This window comes from Protomyctophum bolini (genome assembly GCF_963924005.1).
Source record: "Protomyctophum bolini genome assembly, chromosome: 2".
NCBI classification, from domain to species: domain Eukaryota; kingdom Metazoa; phylum Chordata; class Actinopteri; order Myctophiformes; family Myctophidae; genus Protomyctophum; species Protomyctophum bolini.
The window spans coordinates 22,808,831-22,832,613 of NC_137863.1; the positions used below are offsets into that span (position 1 = coordinate 22,808,831).

General features: G+C 41.9%; 1 protein-coding gene and 1 long non-coding RNA gene across 7 annotated transcripts in view; one reads left to right on the forward strand and one right to left on the reverse strand.

Annotated features, from left to right (window-relative positions):
* Positions 1-3,638: 3,638 nt before the first annotated feature.
* The window catches only part of st3gal8 (ST3 beta-galactoside alpha-2,3-sialyltransferase 8), a 26,829-nt gene continuing 6,684 nt past the window's right edge, over positions 3,639-23,783 (reverse strand). Inside the window, exons 4-10 of one of the 5 annotated variants that reach the window (XR_013965655.1) lie at positions 23,564-23,762; positions 22,212-22,402; positions 20,731-20,910; positions 19,408-19,453; positions 18,979-19,098; positions 5,202-9,873; positions 3,639-5,095 (exon numbers count right to left, since the gene is read on the reverse strand). Coding sequence is in view for 2 of the 5 variants with exons in the window: in XM_080787650.1 (XP_080643776.1) it covers positions 9,700-9,873; positions 18,979-19,098; positions 19,408-19,453; positions 20,731-20,910; positions 22,212-22,402; positions 23,564-23,762 (910 nt within the window). In the remaining 3 variants the exon portion in view is untranslated. Of the gene's footprint in view, positions 10,372-10,974; positions 11,069-18,859; positions 19,099-19,407; positions 19,454-20,730; positions 20,911-22,211; positions 22,403-23,563; positions 23,763-23,783 lie in introns of those variants that run through there. The other 4 variants (XR_013965656.1, XM_080787650.1, XM_080787651.1 and 1 more) reach the window with 4 other exon arrangements.
* LOC308332110 lies at positions 13,254-17,902 on the forward strand. 2 transcript variants are annotated; one of them, XR_013965667.1, is made up of 8 exons: positions 13,254-13,314; positions 15,464-15,536; positions 15,762-15,859; positions 15,963-16,076; positions 16,546-16,616; positions 16,740-16,853; positions 16,991-17,111; positions 17,396-17,902. It is a non-coding gene; the product is annotated as an uncharacterized lncRNA (long non-coding RNA). The 2 variants fall into 2 exon arrangements; XR_013965668.1 differs by having other exon boundaries at positions 15,762-16,076; positions 17,396-17,901.

The following is a 23,783-nucleotide window of genomic DNA, read 5'->3' on the forward strand; positions in this document are numbered from 1 at the left end:
ATCGATTCGAGTTAGAATCGCGATTCTAATGCTGTCCGATTCAGAATCGATTCTCATTTTCCAAAAATCGATTTTTCAAAAAAAAAAAAAAAAAAAGGGTTTTTTTTTTCCTTTCACAAATGTACCTGTGCATGCAATGCATTATGGCCTGGGTTTCTGCATAGTGCATTTACTACCAGCTAAGCTAAGCCTGCCAATTGTATTTATTTTACACCTGTTTTAATACTAATGTATTGTTCTGGTATTGAGTGAGAAGAGATTTTGTACTGGTTCAAATTTGTGCAAGCTATTAATGAGACATGTTCTCTTACTCTTGGATTTAACCTTTGTGTGTTAAATCATTCAGTTGATAAAACCTTTACAATTATACAAGCTTTTTACTAAATGTACTCTGCTTTCATGCCAGAAGACTGGAGTAGATCATGCTAAAATTATATTTAATTGTTTTTAATAAAATAAACTGCTTTAGAATCGAAAAAAATCTTTTTTGAATCGAGAATCGGAAAAATCGAAAAGATCGTTTTTTAATCGAATCGTCACCCCAAGAATCGGAATCGAATCGAATCGTGGGACACCTAAAGATTCGCAGCCCTACATTGTAGTAATCCAGCAATCCAGTCAAACCCTAGTCAAACACACATTCTTTTTCTGGCCATAGAGTGCAAATTTCAAATTGTGCTACAGTTATCTACTAACAAATACTATTAATATTGGGTGACTGGAGTTTCCTCCAGCGGTGAAATGTCCCTTTAAACCTAGAACCTAATAGTAGGAGTTGAGGCATTACTCACTAGGTCAGTATTTGACCTGGTGACCTATGATGCCTCAATGTATTGACAGCAGTTATGGGGAAGTCGGAGGTCACGGACTTCCACAGATAGGGAGTTAGAATATCAAGAAGGGGAAGTGTACCGGATTGCATGGTTGTTTTGGACTATGTAACTTTCCTGTTTCAAAGTACAGGGGAAACTGTTGCACCCTTCTTTGTCCTTTGTTCCGGGTTGACTGCACAATCGTAATAAGATTTTTTCTTTTTTTTTAACCATGCGGTCTAGACCGATGTGGAAAGTCTGGTGACGGCACCGTGACTCGAGGTTACAAGCTCGCAATGCAGTTAGTGCTATTTTCACTAGTTTGGGTCCCGGGAAAATGTCTAATCTCTCTTTTGGGTCTTGACCTGAAAGGTTTCGGAACCACGTACTGCTCTAGATCAGCTCAGGTGCTGAGAATCAATACTCAAGGGCATCCTGTTCTATCCAGGATGTTTGAACCTGGGTCTCCTGCACTGAATTTGTACCACTGAAGGTAATAGTAGAGCCTGCCTGGTTGCTCAGGGGACACATTTTGATGTTCAGGTCATATCCAACCTTAGCTCTGGTCCATAGCCCTAATGCCCTTTGCTATGAAGGCATTAGATTAGAGCTATGGAACCAACCTAGAAATGTCTCAATAGAAGAGCACAGGGAGGCCAAATACAACCACCCAAATTGTATAAGTTACACCGTATTAATATACTCTATCATACAGCTTGGACACCATTTTTATACTCACACAAAAAAACATACATAATAGATTAATACTAGATTATGTTTTTCAGGCTCCTGAGCATTTAGTAAGGTATCTACCTGAAAATAGATAGCTATAAGTGAAGAGCAATTTCCGCAATTTCCGCAATTACCATTTCCGCAATTTCCGCAATTTCCATTTCCGCAAATTCCGCAATTTCCATTTCCGCAATTTCCGCAATTTCCATTTCCGCATTTCCGCAATTTCCGCAATTTCCATTTCCACCATTTCCGCAATTTCCATTTCCGCAATTTCCATTTCCATTTCCAACTATTAATGGCAGCTGGGTTTCATCATTCAAATAAAATAGAATTCTGTCCGTTTAGCTATAAAATTATGTCAGGGAATAGGGATACACAGTATATGTCTTTCATTTGCATTGCATCTCCCCCCCCCCCCCCCCCCAAGCTTTTATTTTCGTTCGAGTAATAGTACAACTCTAATAGTATTACTTATAATAATGTAATTAAAGATAACTTCATTCAGATTTTTTTATTTTTATTTCATTTTCCAGATTCTTTTTTCTTCTTTTTTTTAGATTTTCATTGGTGGGCCAGTCATAATGGTCCCGCGGGCCTGATGTGGCCCGCGGGCCTGAGGTTGAGTATCACTGCCTTAAGGTTTCCTCTGTGGCTTTTGTTACCTGTGTTGTCTCACCAGTACCCTGATTACCCCAGTGTTTCCACCTTGTCTTGTTAGTCTTTTAGCCAATCATTGTGTTGATTATCTGTTGAGTTCACCTGTGTCTTTGTGTATTTATACTCCCCTGGTTTTTCATTTCCTTTGTCAGCTCATTGTTGTATGTCAAGTGTGATGTTGCCTTGTATCCTGGATTTTGGAATAAACCCTCTAGCATTTAGACTTCTCTGCCTCTGCGCCTTCCTGTTCTGCCCTTGGGTCCTACCTTATTGATTCACACCGTGACAAAAATAATGTGTCAATAATGATAAAAGCCTGATGGTGATTGATTGGACAATAATATTCTATTTTATTTTATAAAAGGGGACCACAGTTAAAGTCAATGTAACATTCAATTCACGCATGCGCACACGCACGCGCACACGCACACACACACACACACACACACACACACACACACACACACAGTTTAACATAAGTACATACTCTAAGGCTAGCTCTGGTCCATAGTCTTCTACTGCTTCGATTCTGCCCTGCAGTAAGGCTAATGGGACTATCAGTTTTAAATCTCAAATCAAAATCAGACCTCTCCTCTTTTGTGGAAATATCACGAACGTTTGACCTACTCACCAATACCAAGATGGGTTGTGTCAATAGAAAGACTACTTTCCTTAGTGGGAGCACTCTGAGCCCCCCACCACACGTATAAACAGTACTTTTTGGATAAAAAGGGATTTTGTTTCCACCGGGAAAAAAAATACTTTTTGTTACTCCGCTGTGCCCTCTACCGATATTGCCCAGAGAACTGCCTCATAGAGAATATTTTTCCTCCGGTGAAAATAAATCCCTTTCTGGCCAAAAAGTACCGTTTACAAGTGTGGTGGGGGGCTCAGAGTGCGTCCACTAAGGGAAGTAGTCTTTCTATTGACACAACCCATCTTTGTATTGGTGAGTATAGTCAAACGATTTGAGATTTAAAACTGATAGTCCCATAGCCTTACTGCAGGGCAGAATCGAAGCAGTAGAACGCTATGGACCAGAGCTAGGTTAAGGCTATGTTTTCATTACATTTACAGGACAGGATTCAAACCAGCAACACACAGCACGGTAGGTTAAATTCAGTCATGCCTGGGCTCTATGCACAGCAGCCATATTGGAAATAAATTGGGCCGCTTCCTTCACAGCTGTTACCAATGATGATTAAGGTGTTCCATATTCTGGTCAGGGTACTGATATTGTGCATGTTGCAAGGAGTTGCAACTGGTGTGGTTTGGGCTTATAAACACAATTTCTTTGCTGTGCATATTCCGTTCAATCGAGTCATTGCTGATCCCTCCATGTGTGCTATGTCCAGTGGTGGACAAAGTACTCAATCCCAGTACTTGAGTCAAAGTATAGATACTCCTGGTCAAAATATGAATCAACTACAAGTGAAAGTTGCTCTGGTGAAATTTACTGGAGTACTTCAAAAGTACACATTACATAGTACAATGTATTTTTAATGCCAGTGCATCACTGCATTAAAAATAATTACACATTTTCCCCCAAAATTAAAAGATTTTCCAGAAATGTAAAAATGAAAAAACATCAATAATAATACGGTAATAAAATATAAGAAAATAGCAGAACACAAGCTTGCAACGCATCACATCATGGCACGTTGTGAGCTTGTAGATCTGCTGTTTTTCACTTATTTGAAATAGGGAAAAGTAAAGTACAATATTTGTCTTTGAAATGTAGTGGAGTGAAAGTAATACGTTTTCAAAACAACTCAAGTAAAGTACAGACACTCAAAGAATTGTACTTAAGTACAGTCTATCAGTCCACCACTGCCAGCTCTGCCAGAGACAAACCCAGAGCTCTGCAGGAGTTTTATCTCTACATCCCCCGGATATACCCATCCATAATGTATTCTTAATACAATGATATCATACTGTAATGGTATACATACTGTACGTTTGTATGATTTGATTGGTCCTGTCCTGCTCTTGTTTGTTTGGATTAAGTGTGATGTATATGAAATAGTCGATCTACAAGCTTTGTAAGATCACATACTTCCAAAGATACTTTCAAAGTTGGTCCAGCCCTTTAGAATGACTGAAACCTTGTGAACACATCAGCATGAAGTGTGTGCGTGTCAGTGGTCACATGCATCAAAACAACACAGTTCAAAGGCTACAGAGTCACTACATGTGACTGAGTGGCAGTCACAGCATCATCGCTGTCCAGGTGGAAACCTTGCATGTCCAAAACCATTGCTTTTTTTAGCGTTATCTTAAAAAAAAAGAAATAAAATAGTGAAAACAGCCGTTCTACATGCTCACAGCGTTTGTAAATCTGCTATTTTCACTACTTTTGTGCGACACTTTTGGGAAATAATTTATGGGAGAAGATAAAAAAAACATAAAAAGTTGAAATATGGAGATACAAGGTTTCTGCCTGACAGCAACCACATGTGACTGAGGAACAGCAAATGATTTGTTTACATTCACATTTCTCCAGAGGAAATACAGTCAGACAGCAAACCTTGCTGGCTCTGTTCACACTGTCGGCCCAAACCTCTCTGCACATTTCTAAAGATGTGTCCCAGTCTGGACATGTTGGACAATGAAGCCTGATTTATATACTTCGTCGTATGACTGCGTCGCTCGACAAAAATAGTACACCATTCTGTCTCGATCACTTGCAAATAACAGAGTGGCCAGTCAGTCCTAAAGATCAGGTTTTGAGAAACTAATGGGATTTTGACTGGAGTGTGAACAAGGCCTACGCTCTGTCCTACTGAGAGTACAGTTCTGTCAACAGAGCCACGTCGACTATTACAAGGTTCAAAATACATCTTACCACACGTCGGTGCGTCGGGACTGTTGTCTCACACAGCTCCTAAACGCTTTCTCCTAACAGTTTGTACATCTAACAGTCTGTACATCGGAAGCCTTTCTCCTAACAGTCTGTACATCGGAAGCCTTTCTCCTAACAGTCTGTACATCGGAAGCCTTTCTCCTAACAGTCTGTACATCTCCTAACAGTCTGTACATCGGAAGCCTTTCTCCTAACAGTCGGAAGCCTAGAAATTAATACACAAAATAAAGCAGATGTATCGCTTCCCCCTCCTTCTATTTGATTTGCGTAACTACGTCCTATTATTGTATAAAAGCCAGTGATTCTCAACCAGTGAGGGAGTCCCACTTCCCACATGATTTTTTAGGGGTCCCCAGGTGACAGAAAAGTGACGCTTTAAGGACTTTCAAGACCTAATAAATGAAATGAAAAAAAGACCATTACTGCATCAAGAGTAATCAACATACTACCGGTATACTATAAAAACGGGCCAGACATTGACCAAATACAATTTGAATTGTCAAATAATCTAAGGTTAAAATAGCTGATCTACAAGGTCACGACTGTGAGCTTGTAGATTTAGCTTGTAGCTATTTTCACAATATTTATCTGTGGAACCGAGTGGAACTAAATGTAATGACTACAATTCTAAGTGCTTGTCAGGGTGGGGGGTCCCCAGTTCACATAGGATTATTTTGGGTGGTTCCGGCCTGAAAAGGTTGAGAACCACTGGTATACCGTATAAACAATATTATTCCATTCCCATCTAGCTTGCTGCTTAGAAGAAATTCCAAAAAATATTTCTGAAACAATTTCTGAAATGTCAGAAAGAGGGAGCTGACATTTGTAACCACTATTCTTGAGTATGTCGTAATAGGACACCCCTATTCTGAGCATGTCGTAATAGGACATTATTTTGGCAAAACAGGCAAACATTTGGCAAAATTAGGAGAACATTTGGCAAACATAACAGATCTACAAGCTTATCATGTACAACAAATGATATAGTGTTTAAGTGGTTATGATGACAGCCTCCTCCTCTAAACCTTTACTGGGTGGATATTTGAAATAGGGTAAATTGACAGACTAAGAGTACATTGACACTTTTTTGTTTTGTTTTTTATAGACAAACACTGTCTGAGTAGTGAAGCATCAACATGTAACCTGCTGTTGTTGTACTCTGGGGTCATTTTAACGTCTACTTTTGTGTGCACCCCAGACAGTTATTACGCTGCTTTATTCAAAAGTTTGATATTTTGATATTCATTTTATCAGACACGCCCCCCTCTTATGTAAGACCATTCAACTTCAAACATCAAACATGTTAAACATGAACAAATAAGGGTTTTCAAAGAAGTACTGCTTAGCTGCTTACTGGTCTGTGGACCGCAGACTGCTTAGAAAATTATTCCAAGGCTCTCCGTCTTTGATAACACAATACAAGGATGTATTTAGAGCAACTGTCTCAAGCATGACAGGCAGACTCTTAACTCTGAGTTAAGCAGTACTTCTTTGAAAAGCCTTTTTGGTCCACCTCTACCACCAAAGAGCACTATCTATACGAGCCACTGACTGGTCCCTGCAGTGCTTCTCTTCATCTATACGAGCCACTGACTGGTCCCTGCAGCGCTTCTCTTTATCTATACGAGCCACTGACTGGTCCCTGCAGCGCTTCTCTTTATCTATACGAGCCACTGACTGGTCCCTGCAGCACTTCTCTTCATCTATACAAGCCACTGACTGGTCCCTGCAGCGCTTCTCTTTATCTATACGAGCCACTGACTGGTCCCTGCAGCACTTCTCTTTATCTATACAAGCCACTGACTGGTCCCTGCAGCACTTCTCTTCATCTATACAAGCCACTGACTGGTCCCTGCAGCGCTTCTCTTTATCTATACGAGCCACTGACTGGTCCCTGCAGCACTTCTCTTTATCTATACAAGCCACTGACTGGTCCCTGCAGCGCTTCTCTTTATCTATACGAGCCACTGACTGGTCCCTGCAGCGCTTCTCTTTATCTACACGAGCCACTGACTGGTCCCTGCAGCGCTTCTCTTTATCTATACGAGCCACTGACTGGTCCCTGCAGCGCTTCTCTTCATCTATACAAGCCACTGACTGGTCCCTGCAGTGCTTCTCTTCATCTATACAAGCCACTGACTGGTCCCTGCAGTGCTTCTCTTCATCTACACGAGCCACTGACTGGTCCCTGCAGCACTTCTCTTTTCATGTTCATCTTGTTTTTGACTCGAAAACACACGTCCATCCTTCTGGTGATGATTAAAAAGTAAGTGAAAATAAACACAAACTAATTTTGTGTTTATTTTTCACTTACTTTTTATTTCCATCCATCCATCCATAACATCAGTCACCAGAGTGTTTCCAAAGAGTTTAACATGGTTAACATGGTGTTTTGAAGTTGAATGGGGTTACACAAGAGGGTGATAATCACATGAACATCAAATATCTAAATATTGAATCAAGCAACTTAAAAAAAAACAGACGACCCTTTTGACCTAAGAGTAAAGAGCCTATAAATGACATACATTCTGCTTGTCTTTTGTCTGTGGTAGGACAGATGAGGCTGATAAGGCACCACCAGGCTGGCTTTGATTGCAGGCAAGGCTCAGCTCACTTCCTCTTCTATCAGATCACAGGCCGTTTGTCTGATAAAGAGTCTTGATAGATGGAGAACTGTTTCTCAACATAGAGTCCAGGGACCAGCGGAACTCCAAATAATAGACCCGTACTTGGAGAGTGTACAGTCCCATTTGTACACTCCTTGAGTTTAATTGATGCTGAGGATTTAACTGTGCAGATTGGGTCCCAGAAGAGGCGGGGTGTTATCAAGAGTGCCTTGGTCTCTTCCCTTTTTTGCCATTTAATTTTGTCATCCATTTGTACCAACGAGCACCTTGCTAGGGATTTTGTGCTCCTTCCTCTCTTTATTCTGCATTGTATTAAACGGGGGTCTAATAATGCATATAAATCTGGGGGTCCTTGAACTTAACTATACTGGAACCCCTGTCTACACTGCATAATCCTTCAGTGCTTATTTAACTCTGCACTCTCTGAGTTGCAGACCCGTAAGTGTCCATTTGGACCACTGCTGGTCCCCGTGACCTGATGTTTTGAGACAGTGTAATCAGATTCCAGGCTCTGTCTCTGATAAACAGAGTGATAGGGGAGCAGGCCTCAGGCTGAGTGCATCATGGATACTTCCTCTGGCGGAAAAAGTGCTTCTATTGTGTTGACCTGTTTTTCATTCGCATACAAAACAACAAACGAAACAACAAAACTATAACTAAAAAGTAGGGATGCACCGATGTAGAAATTCTGGGTCGATACCGATGTTTAAAAAGAACAATTTGGCTGATAGCGGATATTTGTTTATTTTGTTTGCATTGATATTCATTCTCACCTTTGTGGCAGGGAATAAATCTTCATTATTATATTTTAAAAAAAAGAAAATCTTGTTTGTTTGCATCTTAATTTGTACGTAGCACTTTGGTTTGACCTCAGTTGTTGGAAATGTGCTATATAAAAAAAATGTTGAGTTGCTGTCGGAGCTGCTGTCATCTGTGAACTTACAGAACCCATTAGGGGTTCACTCACCTCCTGATTCCATACGATATCCATACCTAGGGTACCGATTCCATTTATATTGCGATTATTAATTATTGTGATTTTGTGATTCACTGATTGTTGTGATTTTACGATTTTTTTTTTTTTTTAATACTATAGAACATTTTAAAACAATTATAAATAATACAAAGTTAACCATGAAAAGTTGAATCATGCCCTTAATGCAGCCATCAGTTTCTGAGATAAAATAATTGAGAAATCGATTCTGAACTTTAAAATCTATAAAAATAAATCGTGGCATTAAAGTTTGCGATATGGTGAGTGAATCAATTTTATCCCCCACCCCTAATGCCCGTGGCAGTCAACAAGGCAAATATCAGCCGATACAGATACTCGGCCGATATATGGGTGCATCCCTAATAAAATGATACACAACAGTATATAATATACGGTATAAAATAAAAAACAAATCTGTGGTTTTCTCCTTCACAGCTTCATTCCAGCACTCACTGATTGGCTGTAGACTGACGCTATATGAGCCATGATTGGTCAGTGTAGAATGTGCAGTCTGGATAATTAATAAGGCCGTGGATGTGGTAAATAGCGTAGTGGTTCTGGTGACGTGGGGCCCCCCAGGGTGAGGGGTCCTTGCAGGGGTTCTAGAGGGTCCCCAGGTAAATGATTCATAGTCAGCAATCAAATGGACCCTTACCACTCTGTGACTCTGAGAGCGTACAACATTTGTACGCTCTCAAGAGTTATGGGGCGGGTGTCCGTGGCCTTGAAATAAACAATAGAGTTATGGGGCGGGCGTCCGTGGTCTTGAAATAAACAATAAAAACACTGGTATAGTGGTTCAAGAGGCACCGGTTCAAATCCCATCCACCATGGTGCCATTGAGCACCATGGTGCCATTGAGGCACCGGTTAAAATCCCATCCATGGTGCCATTGAGCAAAATACAGAGCAACCAGGTTTGACTCCTCCCACAGGCGCCTGGCTCCATCCACATTCAGATTATTCAGTCAGTCAAGCTGTCTGTCTGTTGTCCGTCCCTCGGTCAGTCAGACTACAGTCTTGGATACAGGTGGATCTTGCCCTCCTTGGCCAGACGGTGGATGACCTCGGTCTCAAAGTCGGCGCTGTGGACTCCCGTCTTCCGGAAGGCTCCGGCGTAGCGGTTCTCCTCCCAATAGTGGTGCCAGTTCCCCTCGCTGTCAGCCCCGTAGCCAAACACTGATACCTGCACGCACGTGAATCAGATTTTTAAGAGCCAAAGTGGTTACAATGTGTAATTCATATTTTTGTTGTATTTCATTATTGCCTTATTATTGCATTTAAGTTTAATGTTGGTGAGCAGCTTTATTCTTAGATATAACTGTTTGCAGTTGGTAAAGAGTGCCCCCTAAAGTTGTACTTAATGTTTTATGATTGCAGCTGAGGAGGTTAATTGGTGTGGTTATGCGCCTCCTCCTGTTATTAGAACCTGTACCACTATCAGACAAGATAACAGAAGACAATCTGTATTTGTGCAAGGAAAGGGCTATACTTTTATTTCGTTTTTGTGTGCATTTTCTGTACTGCTGCATTCTTCACTAAACTCCATTACCATCATCTGCGCTGCCTCGTGGAGTCTGTCTGTGAGTACTGTGGTCCAATTTCTGCCTTTGGATGTGCAAATACAGTGTGCCCACCTGTAGTTACGTGTCATTACAAGCCTGCTTCAAACTGGTGAATGTGGCTATTGGAAAAATTGGAAATATTATTTTTGGAAAACAAATGCCACTACAAGATTAATACATTTTGTGTGTTTATTAAAAATCTATTTGAATTTCTGTTGCATCTATTTGTTGACAAAACTTTTATACACGGCAACAAAGAAAGTGAGTAGGTAGACGGAAAACTAGAGAGGTCCTGGAACGGAGAGGAATGAAGGTTAGTCACAGCGAGACAGAATTCATGTGTGTGAATGAGAGGAACCCAAGTGGAACAGTGAGGTTTGGGAGTAGAGGCGAAGAAGGTGGATGACTTTAAGTACTTAGGGTACAACATTCCAGAGCAATGGAGAGTGTGGAAAAAAGGTGAAGAAACAAGTGCAAGCAGGTTGGAACGTATAAAAGTGTCAGGTGTGATGTGTAATAGGAAAGTATCAGCAGCAATAATGAAAGGGAAGGCGTACAAGACGGTGGTGAGACCAGCTATGTTATAAGGTTTATAGACAGAGAGCTATGTTGTATGGTTTAGAGACAGACAGCTATGTTGTATGATTTATAGACAGACAGCTACGGTATGTTGTATGGTTTAGAGACAGACATCTATGTTGTATGGTTTAGAGACAGACAGCTACGTTGTATGGTTTAGAGACAGACATCTATGTTGTATGGTTTAGAGACAGACAGCTATGTTGTATGGTTTAGTCACCTGTATGACCAGGTCACCTCACCTGGTCACAGATGTGTAACAATACACTGCAAAAAAAAAAGATCTTAGCAAGAATTGCCAACTTATATCTAGCCATGCTAGATTATTGATCTTGTTTTAATAATGATATACTAAACAAGAGAAAAATGTATAAGATGACTAATCTTGTTTTTAGATTATATTTCTTTTTTCTCTTACTAAGTTATTACATCTTCAATCAAATAATTGTACATGTACATCAAGCTAAAATTACTATCTGAGACAAGATTGCAGGCACAGTGTGACTTTTAAGACAATTTGTAGTAGTAAATACTTATTTTAAGACTACCAAATAACTGCTTTCACATTACATATTGAAATGTTTCCAAACATCACATTTAAGGCCTTTTCAGAAGGGCAGCGACTGACGTGCCTATAGTGATACATATTCAATGAGAGGCACAGCCCTGTGAAATTGTCACATTCATGCTCATTTCGTGCACACGTCTGCATAGACCGGCCTGGATTGTTTGAGCTTTATTTTGATGCTACGCGTCCCTTGCCCCTCATGAGCAGACTTGGAGTTGATCCGGGTGACAACGCCTGCATCACACGCTCCCCCTCTGAAAGGACCTTTATTCATATGTAATTCACTGCTGATTGGCTTTCAAAGTGCAAGATCAGAGTACATGGAATAAAGGATAGCAAATTGAAATCATCCCATAACAGGAAAGTTTATCTAAATATAACATGTCAGTGGATCTCAATGTGGGGTTCGGGGACCCCCCAGGGGTCCTAAGGTTCCAGTTGGTCAAAATGAGTTACTGGTATTATAGGCTACAATTGAAATAATTTGAACCACTTAAACCCCAGGTAGGCTAGGTTATTTTTTGGGTTATTTGTGCAAACCAAGAGGGTCCACATATTTTCATCTACCCAACCCAAGGGTTATAAAATACGGGGTTCTTTTTGGTTATTTTTGTACCCAACATGTATATTATTATTTTTATTCATTGATTGATTGACTGATTGATTAAATACTTCATAAGAATGTAAAATATAAAAATTGACAGTAACCAGGATAATAGCAATTGACAAATTTACAATTTAGGCATTTAGCAGACGCTCTCCCGAGTAATTTAAAGTAAGCGTTTAAGTTCTGCAGAAATTGGCCTCATGGTGGCGCAACAACAGGCAGATGTTGGAAATGCAGGGCAAAGGTTTTGTCTTGGCCTTTAGGGAGTGAGCATGCAAAGTTGTACACAGATCGGTGCAATTATAGGTAAGAACATGAATTGGTCTGTTATAGCGCCACCATGAGTCCGCTTTTTTAAGTCGCATTTCTTCCTCTGCCTAGTGGTAATGTGCATGCATAAGTTCACGGAAATCGCACACTGTTCATGATTTGAGGCATTTTGTTCAAAACGGACAAATCTGCAGAACTTTAGAAGGCAATCTTAGCCAATGGCGATGGAATATGGGATCACGGAGTGGTCTGTGTTGATCTCATGACTATAGAGATGGTGTATACTGATTTGCGTGATGTATGGATACAATATGTACGAGTAATATAAATAAATGTGTTTTGCAAAAGTCGGCCTCATGGTGGCGCTATAACAGGCCGTTGTGGAAAAATTGGGGCAGAGGTTCGTCGTTGGAATCCAGGGAGTGTGTGTGGAAAGTTTAGCATCGGCCGCGCCAACGGTGCCGGATATTAGCTGTACACACAGACGGAAGGACGGAGTGCAAAACATACTCTCTCCCCATGCCTTCGGCCTGGTGGAGAGGAGACAATTAAACCCAAAAACTGTATACTGTATTTTTACAGGTCATTTTTTTTGTGTATAATATTTTTCTTACCATAGTTCCATATTACAATACCTCCAAATTATGGGTCACACTCGCAACTGTAAACAATAAAAAAATATATTATTGCAATCCTAATAAATATACTATACCTTACTCTGAAATAAATGTCCCTTTGACATTGCTATGAAAATTCCTGTCAAAATATTTAGGCCTATAATACATTAAGTTGTAGTAATGCACTGCTCATAATATTGTGCGAGCGTGCGCGCGGCGGTGGTGGTTGGTTGGTTGGGGGGGGGTGGACAATGCGCATCTGACGTAGGGAGTAGTGACGTCACTTATCAGGAAGTGTTTGCATCGTTAGAAAAAGCCCGCGCACGGCGCGCAGCAAGCCAGCTGCTGGGGTGCTGCAGTCACGCATTGAGAGGAGGACAACCAAAAGGATTATACTTTCAGTGTGCCATTACATTAAAAGGTTTGTGTTCATTTTTATGTCTATGCCACCAGACCACCACGTTGTTGTTGTTGTCTACAAACTACACAGGCTGGGAGCTTAATTATCCCAGTAACTATACCAACTTAAAGGAGAACTGACACGCCCCTCGGGAGCTAATAACTGCTATCAAACAATGCTATCATGATTCTGACGTCAGAGTGGCGAAAGCTTTCCCCAACGACTTCTATGCGGGCTCGCCGGGCTTGGTGGCCGTGGTAGCATAGCAACTTATGCTACTATTTTGGTGTCACATTTAGCTTGAATACTGGGTGAAAGTCTCATTCAAAAAATTAATTTTTCGCAACATTGTTCAGGTGAACTGTGTGTTTATGCTTGTTCATTGTAATAATCAATATCGCTATGATTATTTTATTTATCGCCGCGTCGCTCCGCATGACAACATACAGTCTAGCCCGTCTCAGATGCAGGCTGCACACACACGGACGGACGGACGGATGTATAGTCTCTGGTCAGGTCCCCGCATTGAACTGGGCATGTGTGTACGCACACACACACACACGGCTATAGTGCATGACAGCGGGGAAGAGAGCTACAGACGCCCGAGGCAGATTCCGTGCCATTGCGTGTGTGTGTGTGTGTGTGCGTACACACATGCCCAGTTCAATGCGGGGACCTGACCAGAGACTATACGTCCGTCCGTCCGTGTGTGTGCAGCCTGCATCTGAGACGGGCTAGACTGTATGTTGTCATGCGGAGCGACGCGGCGATAAATAAAATAATCATAGCGATATTGATTATTACAATGAACAAGCATAAACACACAGTTCACCTGAACAATGTTGCGAAAAATTAATTTTTTGAATGAGACTTTCACCCAGTATTCAAGCTAAATGTGACACCAAAATAGTAGCATAAGTTGCTATGCTGTGTGTGTACACACATGCCCAGTCCCCCGTAGAGGCTCATGATCTCGTCCGCAAGACTATGCCTCGGCATAGCGATATTTATTATTACAATGAATACAAACATAAACACACTATAGTTCACTTGAACAATGTTGTGGTAACTAACTACGGTATTACAGAGTGAGAGCGAGGGTGTACATGTCAGCCTGCGGCTGAGAGGGGAAAAGAACAGTAGTCGCGCTGCTCTCACAGCGGCCAGACAACAGCAGACCGTCCGTAGTCGCGACTGTCGCGCTGCGGGGCTGAGAGGTCTCAGAGCGGGCAGACAGGGGTGTTGGCGACCGGGGGAACATGGGACTCCAGTCCAAAATTTGCGCTTGTGCTGCAGTTCCCCTAAAAAACCCCACGCCAACCTCAATTGCATTCAAACTAAGCATTTCTGGCGAAAAAATAATTTTTTTCAATTACATTTATAGCCAATATGACGCTAAATGTACCGTCAAAAACGCTAGCCTGACCTATAGCCACTTGTTGCTAGCGCCGTAGCCCCGTTTCAAACTGTTTCAAACTGTTTTCAGTCAGACCACGTGATGTGCTGTACCACCCATATTAATATCGGGGCATGTCAGCGGACCTTTAAGCAAGCAAGCAACCAGTTTGCAGTGCTCTAACGTTAGCAACATGCTAACGCCATGCTAACGCCAGTCAATGAGACATTGTGATCTCCGCAAGCTTTTTAATGTAAACTTGCTGTTCTGTTGAAGTAGTAGTTTGGTTGACATGTGTATTTCTGTTATGAAATATATGGAGAGGATGCGTTTCTGAACACTACCATGTCCCCAGCTTTAGCATTAGTTGTTTATTCCGGTAGTCAAAATAGCAAACATAGTGCTAACTTAACAATGAACAAATGCATTCAGTGGTTTCTAGCAACCACTGTGTTGGCTATTTGCTGTTAAAATAGTTGAATAAATTACCATAGCAGTGATGTTCAAGGCATGCAAATAGCATGAAACATAATACTTATTCCAATACCTTCCATGCAAGTTGCCCCATATGTTTTGCTTTCTGACATTTACCTATATTTACTAGAAATAATCACTTTTCCCCTTTGCACAACACATTTTGAGTAGTGTTTTTAGTTTTATGCTGATCCCCTATTTGCTGCAGACAATGCTACAGCCATTATACTGGGGTGCGACACATGTTTTACTTAATCTAGTTTGACTCTGCTGGTAATTTTAGTTTTTCTGTGTTTACAGACCAAAAAGGCCCTGGCTACATCTTTGTTTCTGGGATTCCCTGCTTGCATTGAACGACTCAAGCATTGGCATCGTGAGTAATTCACTTTTTCTAGGAGAATTTATGCTAAAACAGTCAGCTTGACGTAATATAATTCATCTTCCAGCATTACTGGACGTCTGTGCTGTTTTATGCCTGGTGTCATCAGTCGGTTAAGATAAGAGAGACAAACCCTGTTCTAGCCACATCTTCTGGCCACACTGTAAAAATTAAAATGTGCCTCATCTGTATTCACCAATTATTTTCATTTCTTTACAGGGAATCCGTTACACCCCAGTATGGGGAAAATACCCAGCCGCTGGATTCCTCGAACAGAGGCTTCGGAACACCATAAAGGGGCTGAGAAAGAGGCTGAGGTCACAGAGCACACAGCAGACACCGCCACAAAGTAGTATGCTTGTTGAAGCATTAGAGCCATATCATTTAGTCATTGGTAATATTGTGCATTTTCTTTTATAGAATCTACAGTACCATATTGGATGAAAAAGCCATATTGCTTTAAGAATGGTTGAGAAACAATTTGCAGCCCCTCAGCCTGGTGGAGCAAAACATGCAGGAAACGGCAGTGTACAGGTCAGTAGGAATGCACTGAGGATACTAGCTGCAGCACTCATCAAATGTAATTTTGCCTATGCATGCGCCTCATGGTAGTGTAGTAATCTGTAGTAGTTTAGATTTACGTTGATGTACTACCCTGTAGCACATCGTCATTACAATCTAAACTACTACAGACCTCCCAAAATAAACTAATTGGACTACTTCTACACCTCACACCTATAGCATAACCTCTGCTAGTACAGCAACTTGCAATGGGCCTGGTCTATAAGATACTCAGGGGACCAGTGCCCGCATGTACCTGTTGTACTACACACAAAAAGGGCCGTCAATAAAGTGCAACTCCCTTCCCTCAAAACTGCCATAAAAAATCACCTGTCTGCAATTGCCCTGAGGACATTTTGTGCTATCCTTTTAACATTCTTGTACAATTGCACTGCTGTACTTTCTGCAAAATGTTAATTAAGTATTCAATTATTCAAAAAAGGCCACGTTAATAAGGGGAGAAAAGTGCAGGAGATCGGCCAAGGGTTCCCACATCTATCCACTCCAGGCATGGTAAGTTACAAATAAGTTTACATATGAGTGCATATACCGATATGTTATAACAATTGCATTGTTATAACAATCTTTTATCAGTATGTCAGCTGACACATTTGATTTTGTTTTCCTCCATTTTAGTTTTTTTTAAAGATTGCATGGAGATGCTGGGCCAAAAACTCCTGACAAAAAAGTTCCTGTACCTGGCAAGACGCAAAGGGAAACTAACCTCTTCTCTTGATGGATTAACACATGGTAATATATTGTGCATCAGACTATGCAAATGTATATTTTAGCAGGTGTTTTATTTTGTTACTAAATGACATAATCACAGATATGCCATGCCACATTAATACATTCCACATATTGATATAAAATTGTCTTCCATACAGTTTGGGGGAACTTTCCCTGAGCCAGCTACCGACACTGCTTCTGCCAACAGTGTACAAAGTTGGGCGAAAAGTGTACCAGCACACTATCGAGGAGTCCAACTTTGTGTTCCACCATAAGCCTGTAAGTTCCTCTGCATATCTAAATGGAAATGTTATTAACTTGAACCCAGCAACAATATTCTCAAAGAGATTTGGTGTAGATGGGAAAACCGTGCCAGCTCCAAGTGCAGTGCCAAGCCATGTCCAGTTTAAGTGGTTAAGAATGTGCCTGTACTGCCTGTTATAGAATTATTCAGAATACTGTATCAGACTGAAATCAGTGAACACCATTATCTTGCTTATACTCTTTGCTTTTTGACAGTCTTTTACATTGGTCTATGTATCTTTTTTGTTTGTGTTTCTCAGGTTGGAACAAATTTGGTGCTACCTCAATCAGGCGACGGCGTCAAGACCGTACCCATATGTCCTGTCACCATCTCCTTCATCAGGACCTCAGAGGGGTCCTTGAAATGAGGTTTGATAACGAAATGCATCTTTACAGAGTGGATCCTTACTGGTCAGTTACTCAGTCAATGCCCACATCTATGGGTGAAATATTGTAATGCTCTGTGCCTATTGCATTTTGACAACATTCATAACAGTGATCTGTCTACCAAATTGTCTATTATCAGAGACCTTTCACTGATTTACCGGTAGTTGTTAACTTGTTACCATTGAGACTAAGCCACTTAACATATGACTGCATGTTGTATGCCAGCAATCCCCCGGAAATCTAAAATTTACTCTAATATACATGCACTATGCCAGCCGGCATAAAGGGCAAGGCAGATCCTGTAATGATTGGCCTGTGTTTGTAGACTGTGTTGGTACTGTGACTGTTGTGTTGGTAGACTATACAGTGTTGGTATGTTGTGTTGGCCTGTGCAAAGCGCTTGTGCACTTTAAACATTTAATAAATGTTGACAAAGTTCATTATGCCTTCATTTCTTTACTGGGAATTCCTTTAAGATTTTAGCTCATGACAATCCTAGAATGAAGAATAATCACCTTTTTGTTTTAAGATCTTTTCACCTCAATTAAGTAAAACTACCTGTGAAAGAAGGAACCGACCAAACTAGTGTTGAGTGCATTTGAATTAATGTGTGCTTAGAATATGTTTTTATCACTTATTTTAAGAGATTTAATAGCTATTTATGAGTAAATTTTACCTAATGCAGTGCTTTGGATGAGTTTTAACCACTTATTTGAAGAGATTTACAAGCTAGTTATGAGTCTAATACACTTGATGCAGTGCTTGTGATGAGGATTAACTACTTATTTGTAGATATTTACAAGCTAGTTATGAGTCAAATTCACTTGATGCAGTGCTTGGGATGAGGGTTAACTACTTATTTGAAGAGATTTACAAGCTAGTTTTGAGTTTATCTCACTTAATCCCGTGCTTGAATGGGGTTAAAATCACTTATTTTAAGAGATTTATAAGCTATTTTTGAGTTTATCTCACTTAATCCAGTGCTTGAATGAGGTTTAAATCACTTATTTTAAGAGTTTTACAAGCTATTTTTGAGTTTATCTCACTTAATCCAGTGCTTGAATGAGGTTTAAATCAATTATTTTAAGAGTTTTACAAGCTATTTTTTAGTTTATCTCACTTAATCCAGTGCTTGAATGAAGTTTAAATCACTTATTTAAAGAGTTTGCCACTTCCCTAATGGCTAGAGATTTTTTCTAATTACAAGAATTCTTACCAAGTATAATTCTCTCACTGCACTGGCAGATTATTTCTCTTGTTTTGAGTCCATTTCCTCTCAAATTGATTTTTTTTTTCTAAGTTTAAGACGGGTTGTTTTTGCAGTGTAGAGTGGTCACCTCACCTGGTCACAGATGTGTAACAATAGAGTGGTCACCTCACCTGGTCACAGATGTGTAACAATAGAGTGGTCACCTCACCTGGTCACAGATGTGTAACAATAGAGTGGTCACCTCACCTGGTCACAGATGTGTAACGCGAACACGATGGCCAGCAGTCCAGTAGAAGGGTATCGCCCGTGATGCTCTGTCCAGTTGTCATGAGTGTATTTAAAGAACTCTGGGTTTACCACCAGCACCTATACACACACACACACACACACACACACACACACACACACACACACACACACACACACACACACACACACACACACACACACACACAAACACACACACACACAAAAACACACACACACACACACACACACACACACACACACACAAATATTATAGGTGCATTACAGTTACATTTACGAAATCATGGTATGTGCTCGCACACGCACGCACGCATGCACGCACGCACGCACACACACAGTGCAGTGCATGTGTAAATGAATCCTACAGTCCTAAATGTAAGCTCTATAAAGCACAGGGTCATTTTTTACCTTATCTTTGTCAGCCTGAACTCTGTCCTTAACTCTCATATAAGTCCTAAAAATGAAAACAACAGGGTTAATGTATGTTATATAGATTTGGTATATTGTGATTTCATAATTTTGGTTAGTCAATTGTTGAGTTAGTTAGTTTGTTAGTTGTGTGGTTTCATTCACTGCCAATCACATGTGTTTTTTTTCCCAAAGAACACACCGCTGTTTACGTTTTGAAATGGAGTTGGAACAACTGATGTTCGGGAGGTTTGACCAAGCAAAAGACAACCAATCACCACCCTCCTGCCACCGTCAGCTCCACCCTGTGCCACCCGTGCCAACCACTCACCCACCTCCAACCAGGCGACCACTCCTACCTCACCAATCACCCAGTTTGAAAAACAGCGGCGTGCATAGTTTCCAGTAACCCACCTTCCCTCCCCTTTTCTCTTCTACCTCTATCTTCTCTGCAGGTTCCAGAGGGGTTTCTACACATTTCGCACGGCGCACGCCTCGACCCCCAAGCCAAAGTATCTGTGTCCACAACCCCTCAATCCCACCATCGCCCACGTCTCGTGCTCTTGACCATCTAAGCCACACGGCGCGCACGCTGCACGCTTGCTTGTGGCGATGACCTTAGATGATCACGCCGGCACCTCCCGATGTCATTCGTGGCCCTGACTATCTAAGCCACACGCTACACGCTCGCGTGTAGTGATGACCTTAGATGTTCACGCCGGCACCTCTAATGGCATCTTCCCACGGCCAGACCATCTAAGCTGCATGCTACACGCTCTGCGTAGTGATGACCTCTAATGGCATCCTCCCACGGCCAGACCATCTAAGCTGCATGCTACACGCTCTGCGTAGTGATGCCCTTAGACGTTCTCATCGTTGCCCCCATGTCATTCATGCCCCTGACTATCTAAGCCGCACGCTACACGCTTGCGTGTGGCGATGACCTTAGATGACCATGCTGTCTCCCCTAACGTCCTTCCATGCCATGGCTGTTTATGCCGCACGTTCCATGCTTCGCATGCGACTCGCCCATAAACGACCATACTCCATGTCTATTCAATAAACAACCCTGAAGGTTCTCGTGTCTGATGCTTGGTCTTTCCTAGTGAAGTGTGTTGTGTGTTTTTAGTGTTTTACGCTAGATGCCGCACTTCGCTAACCCATGAGTCACCATTTCACTCTCAGTGAAACAGTCTAGCAGGAAGTGATGCAAAAAAACTGCCAGCGTCCGTTTCCATATTATTGCATTTTTAGAAATGTCTTTATCTTAATCTCTCCAGTAGAGAGGGTGGTAGCGAGCCACTCCAGGTCTGAGTAACTTACATTTTAATCTCTCCAGTAGAGAGGGCACTAGCGAGCCACTCCAGGTCTCGTAGTTTAAATGGCAGCAGCACCAGACTGACTCCTGATGCTATGTCCACTGCACTCTCTGGATACAGGAAATGATGCGTGGTTCTGTTCCCTACATCCTGCTCGAAACCTGCTGTTATCGCCTTGTTCATCCTGACACAGGGAGGGAGAAAGAGAGAGAGAGAGAGAGCTTGCTATGATGCATGTGTGTGTGTGTCCGAGTTTCTCTCTGATAACAGAGGTATGTGTAGTATGTGTGTGATACAGATGTGTGTGTGTCTGTACCTCTCTGATAACAGAGGTATGTGTTTGCGTGTGTGTGTGTGTGTGTGTGTGTGTGTGTGTGTGTGCGTGCGTGTACTTTTTTACTACTAGTGACGTGAGTGCCAAATGTCTCCTGTCGCAAGTATAGTGGTATTTGATAAATAGACATTGTGAGGAATATTTCTCCTCACAACATATATAGTTGAATATTCCTTGTGGCTTTGTTCTATTGTATTTTTCCTTGTGTTCCTATCGGCTACCAGTGTTTATTTTGTATTCCTAGTTCCTGTTGCGTTATTAAACACTTTGAGACAACCTTCTGGGCTCTGTCTCTGCCTCATCCTGCATTTGGCTCCTACATTCTCTCCTGACTCGAACCGTGACAATCTGTGCCGCACAGAAAAACTATCAGATTAGAAAATCAAGCGATAAGCATCAGTAGGTCATTTATCAGTCGAATGCAATCACGCCAGCAGGCTCGCCTGAGCCGACTAGCTTTGGGAAACGCAGAAATGCGGCGGCGTTCGACGAGGCGTTGGTCGCGTTGACCGACTAGTACTAACCCTAACCCTAAATCCTAACCTCAGTCTTAAAGGGACACTTCACCCTTTTTGCAAAAAGATATATGTTAATGACGTTTAGAAGCTTTAGATCACTTTCCTGGGGGTATTTGTGTGTGTAATATGTGGTTTTAGATATTTTAGATTGTAGCAGTGAGCCTGTTGTCTCTGCTGTCATGGACAGTGGTCTCACTACCTTCCTGGACTACAATTCCCATAATTCTTTGGTGCACTGCTCCTCCTTGTTGATAGGGGGGAGAGCTGTCTTACTGAGACAACATGTAGTCCAGGAAGGAAGTGAGCCCAGTGTCCATGACATCAGAGACAACAGGCTCACTGCTACAATCTAAAATATCTAAAACCACATATTACACACATAAAGACCCCCAGGAAAGTGTTCTAAAGCTCCTAAACGTCATTAACATATATTATTTTGCAAAAAGGGTGAAGTGTCCCTTTAACCGGCCACGTAAGTCCCCTAACCTCATATTAGTATTAACCGGCCATGTAAGTCAGTTTCACTATGTTTTCGCTTCAGCGGCAGTAAAATCACTTCCATGTTTCCCTTGTGTGTGTGTATGTTTGTGTGTGTGTGTGTGTGTGTGTGTGTGTGTGTGTGTGTGTGTGTACCTGATAACAGAGTTGTGTGTGTTAATCAGGCTACCATGTCCCGACTGCCTCAGGTTGCCAGAGTTACCGACTACTGCGCAGCTATGGCAACGGGAGGGGCGGGGCCTAATGTCCACACTGGGAGGGGAAATGACACGGAACAGCTTTGACATCACTTCCTCCAGAGTCTGACCGTCACTGCGCTGAAGACCCTGAGAGGAGAGGAGAGGAGAAGAGGGGAGGGGAGGTGGTCAGGTCCAAGAAGCAGAAACAGATCTATTGATCGTGCATGTCTGGGCTCGGCTGGTCCGGTCTGTCCTCACTGGCTGCCAGCTGGCAGGGGAGAATAGGCGAGCTGATGCTGTCAGCACCTTTTTAAATGCAATCTACTAATGCATTTCACAACACTGTTAGCATCATTAAGTATACAGCAACTCTCTCTCTCTGTCCCTTTCTCTCTCTCTCTCTTCTTAATGAAAGTGACCTGCAAACTGCAAACAAAAAAAAGAGGGCTGGAAAAAGGTGACACATTCTGAAAAAAAAAACAGCTGTTGGCATGGCCTGATAAATCTTTCTCTCTGTCTCCTCTCGCTTCTCATGGAATAGGTGGCCTACTGGGAGTTTAGGTTTCTCACGATCGGTCGAGCCCCTCAGCCCCTTATGCAAACTTTGAAGGTCAATCGTAGTCAATCGGAATGGAATCCAAAAACTCGGGCAGATACATGTCTTGATCACATGACTACAGAGAGTACACAAGTGTACCACTAGTCCACTACCAATTTGGGTGAGGTCTGGAATGTGCGTGCAAAGTTTCACGGCAACCGGACGCTGAATAACAGCCTACAGTCATAGAGAGCATTATATCTAGTATTTTAACTGGCATGCCAAAGAGGAAATCTGCATGGTAGTGGCTGTTGGTGGTGGTTCTCTGCCTAGGGCTGATAATAGTTATCAGCTGGCTATAACTGCCACCGCAAGCTGAACTGTCATCCTGTGAGGCCTCGCTGACATTACATGGACAAAAGATGGTCGTCAAACACAGTTGTATAACTGTACTGTGTGTGTGTGTGTGTGTGTGTGTGTGTGTGTGTGTGTGTGTGTGTGTGTGTGTGTGTGTGTGTGTGTGTGTTGTTAACTCAAGAGTCTCTACTTTCTTCGGGGGAAAAAAGTGTGTTTCGTTCTTTAGAACTATTGGCCGTTGAATATAGCTTTTTTTCACCTAAAACGCTGTCTGGGAACAGAAAGCAGAGACATTTTGTTGGTGTGAAATCCTATAATATTATTTGATAGGTGATCATTTGTTTTGATCTCTGATCTGGAAGCCATATTCCATATACCACCACCAGTTGTAGAAAATTAACCGTCAGACTTACCAGCCACCATTTGAGAGCGCTGGCATCCATCTTGTTGGAGTTGTGTAGGAGAGGTTGCTGATGGGGGTCGAAACGTTGCTTGAACCAGGCTGACCCGTCCAGCTCAGAAACACACGACTCAGTGCAACCACACATCCTGTCCGACCTCCCCTGGGCTCCTGAGGGCCTCGGGGGTTCAGGGGTCACCACCGCCTTGGAGCTGGGAGTGGGACACACACAA